Below are 3,108 nucleotides of genomic sequence, written 5' to 3' on the forward strand. Positions count from 1 at the left end.
ACAAAAACCAAACACAACACAACAACAACCTAAACATATATAACATGTCGTGGCAAACCTACGTAGATGATCACTTGATGTGTGACATCGATGGAACCGGACACCATCTCTCTGCTGCTGCCATCATTGGCCATGATGGCTCCGTTTGGGCTCAAAGTTCTGCCTTCCCTCAGGTCTGTAACAACCTCCAAAACCTATTCATTGTTCTTTCGTTGTATACGAGTTGTGATATCTCTGAAGTATTTTTTTTTTATTTCGTGTTATTCTTTTAGGTTAAGTCTGATGAGATCAATGGTATCATGAAAGATTTTGATGAACCTGGCTATCTTGCTCCCACTGGCCTCCACCTTGCCGGCACCAAATACATGGTTATCCAGGGAGAGCCTGGAGCTGTCATCCGTGGAAAGAAGGTATATATTATTTTTTTCATCGACAAAAAATGAATAAATAAAATGGAATTACTTTAAAGATACCTCGATTCTTATACAAAGTAAACTTAAATCATTCCACATACCTTCTTGCACAAAGCAAACATATACACAGAAGAGCTAAGAAAATGTAAAGAACCCAAATTTCAGGAAAAAAAAATCATCTATCATTTTTTAACAGATCTCATACATATTAAAGGTTCGAGACATCAATCAGAATACAAAAAACTTATCCCACATGCTTTGAAATTTACCCAAACCATACCTTCAGTTGTGCCATGGTAAAAATTTCAATATGATCTATCATTCCAATGCTAAAGATCTACTTATGGCTATGATTCCATTATCACCGTTACCCATACACAACCTCAAATCTGATTAACACTTTTATTCATCCCCTTATCTTAAAATTTGAAAAATGCACTTTTATCTTAATACATGTTCTAGGTTTTCAGTATTCTTATCATTTTTACTTTGATTTTCTAATCATAATGCAGCATGTTCATGTGATATCATCAAGATCGTTGATGACTCTATTATTTTCATTTGAGCTTTATATTTTGTGAACAAACTAAAAACTCAGCAAAACCATCAAACACATTCATGTTACCTTTCAAGTTAAATTCATAGCATGTTGCTAGGTTATTCCACCATGAAAAGGTAGTTTTTGATGCATGCATGTTTGTTTTGATTGAAGATGTCTGGTTTTATGGTTGTGTTGGACAGGGATCTGGAGGTATCACCATAAAGAAAACTGGGCAAGCATTAGTTTTTGGTCTGTACGATGAACCTGTTACTCCTGGACAATGCAACATGGTTGTGGAGAGGTTGGGAGATTACCTTGTGGATCAGGGTCTGTAGACCTAACATTTTTCCAAATTGAATTTTTGTGGGTATTGTAATTTGTTATTTACGATTATGATCTGCATCATTTCAACCCCATGCATGTTGGAAGTTGTTGCAGACAATAAGCATATCAGAGTTAAACACTTGTTCGTTGTTTGAATTTTTAAATTTCATTACCCTTTGTTTTCTAATGCTGTTTACTCTCCCTTAACTTCTATTTCACTACCTCTTCATATTATTTATAAACAAACCATGCTAAACATAAATTAATTCACTTCAAAAATCAATTCCTACAATAAACTTTCTTCAAAATCGTATAGTAAAACGAAGAGTTTATATTTTGAATAGTAAATCGATTTGGATAGTGAAAGGTAAGACTCATAAATATTTAAAAAATCTAATATAAACATGTAAAAATATAATTAATAATCAAAATCTTGTTAAAAAGAGTGGTTGTATTATTAATCACATTAGATTAATATTATAATGATTGGATTGAGTTGGGTTATATGGTCCAACTACTTTGTTAAATGAAAGAAAAAATTAAAATTATGATTTTTATAAAATCAATTCAAGTGATCCAACCCCGGTTCACATCTAAACTCAAAATAAAATTCAAACTAGGATACAAAACCGTTTCACGATTTATAAGATTTGTGATACAATTCACACGATACAATTCGTATCTTCGACATCTCTGGAAGTATTCGATAGTTACTTCCATGAATTTTATGAATCTTGTATGCTGGATTAATGGGTCAAATCAGTTGTTACTTAAAAATTAACAAAAAAAATAATATAAAAATTAAGAAGTGTTTATGTATATTAGAAAATAAAATAAAAATCGTTTGTTGGACTGTTCAAATTTTTTGCCTAAATTTTAGAAGCCTAACTTAATCAGTTGTACCAGCCATGTTTGATTTTTTCAAAAATTAATTTTGGATTAAGCATGTTTTACAAGTGTTATTTGTATTCTTAGAAGATTTTTTTTTTATCAGCTTCTTAGAAGAAATAATATTTCACTTTGGTAATTTACACGATTCTTTAATACAGATATTTATCCAAATGAAACCTTAATTTTAATTGGAAAGCAACATAAACAAAACGTCTATCTATCAAATTTATATGTAATTTTGTGCATTAATTATGTTATTTATGGGTGCCAAAAAATGTCAAGAAATCTGCGTGTAGGAAATAATTGTTTGGTGATTAAGAAGTGCAAACTATAATTTGATGTACTTCTATACAATTGTATTAATTACTTTCCTTTTTTTTACCAAAACAATTAAATTAGTACTATTTTGTATCAAAATTGGGATAAGTTACAAAAAATAATCATCAATTTCTATCATTGGTGAAATGACACTGCATAAAAGCACAAAGTAGGAAGAAATATTAATATATTTGAAAGGTTGACTCCAATAATATAATTAAGGTAAATTTGGACTTAATTAAGGTAAATTAAAATTGTTTGATAATGCTTTTGTAGTTGTGTGAGTGTGTTAGAAAAGTTTTTTTGTTTAAAAATAATATTTTAAAGCTACTAAAATAAGAAAGGATCAGAATAAAAGAAAAATTCCCACAAACTAAAAAATAAAATGCAAAATACAACTATATTAAGAAACATATTTAAGTCTTGTAGCAAATTTGAAATTTGATAAGACACGTACCTTTTTCCTTTATTTAATTTTTCTGCATTAAGAAATTATTTAAAATTTTGAAAGGAATGAGCACTTTGTTTTCTCCTTAAACGGTATTCTATCTACAGCATAAAAATTATTCATAAACAATTAATTAAAAATAAATAAAAATATAATACAAATTTTATTTTCGC

The 3,108-nt window shown here is 29.2% G+C and overlaps 1 protein-coding gene across 1 annotated transcript; it reads left to right on the forward strand.

Moving 5' to 3' along the window:
* LOC137838167 (profilin-4) lies at positions 1 to 1,465 on the forward strand. The gene is made up of 3 exons (XM_068647413.1): positions 1 to 173; positions 273 to 410; positions 1,155 to 1,465. The coding sequence occupies exons 1-3, from the start codon at positions 45 to 47 to the stop codon at positions 1,287 to 1,289; spliced, it is 402 nt and encodes a 133-aa protein (XP_068503514.1). The 5' UTR covers positions 1 to 44; the 3' UTR covers positions 1,290 to 1,465.
* Positions 1,466 to 3,108: the final 1,643 nt, after the last annotated feature.

This window comes from Phaseolus vulgaris, chromosome 4, assembly GCF_000499845.2.
Source record: "Phaseolus vulgaris cultivar G19833 chromosome 4, P. vulgaris v2.0, whole genome shotgun sequence".
NCBI lineage: Eukaryota > Viridiplantae > Streptophyta > Magnoliopsida > Fabales > Fabaceae > Phaseolus > Phaseolus vulgaris.

Bases quoted from the DNA above. Each gene is read 5' to 3' on its own strand.
- LOC137838167 (XM_068647413.1), top strand. From the start codon at position 45: ATGTCGTGGCAAACCTACGTAGATGATCACTTGATGTGTGACATCGAT. The intron at 174-272 runs GTCTGTAACAAC...TTATTCTTTTAG, and splicing joins AAAGTTCTGCCTTCCCTCAG to GTTAAGTCTGATGAGATCAA. The intron at 411-1,154 runs GTATATATTATT...TGTGTTGGACAG, and splicing joins CTGTCATCCGTGGAAAGAAG to GGATCTGGAGGTATCACCAT.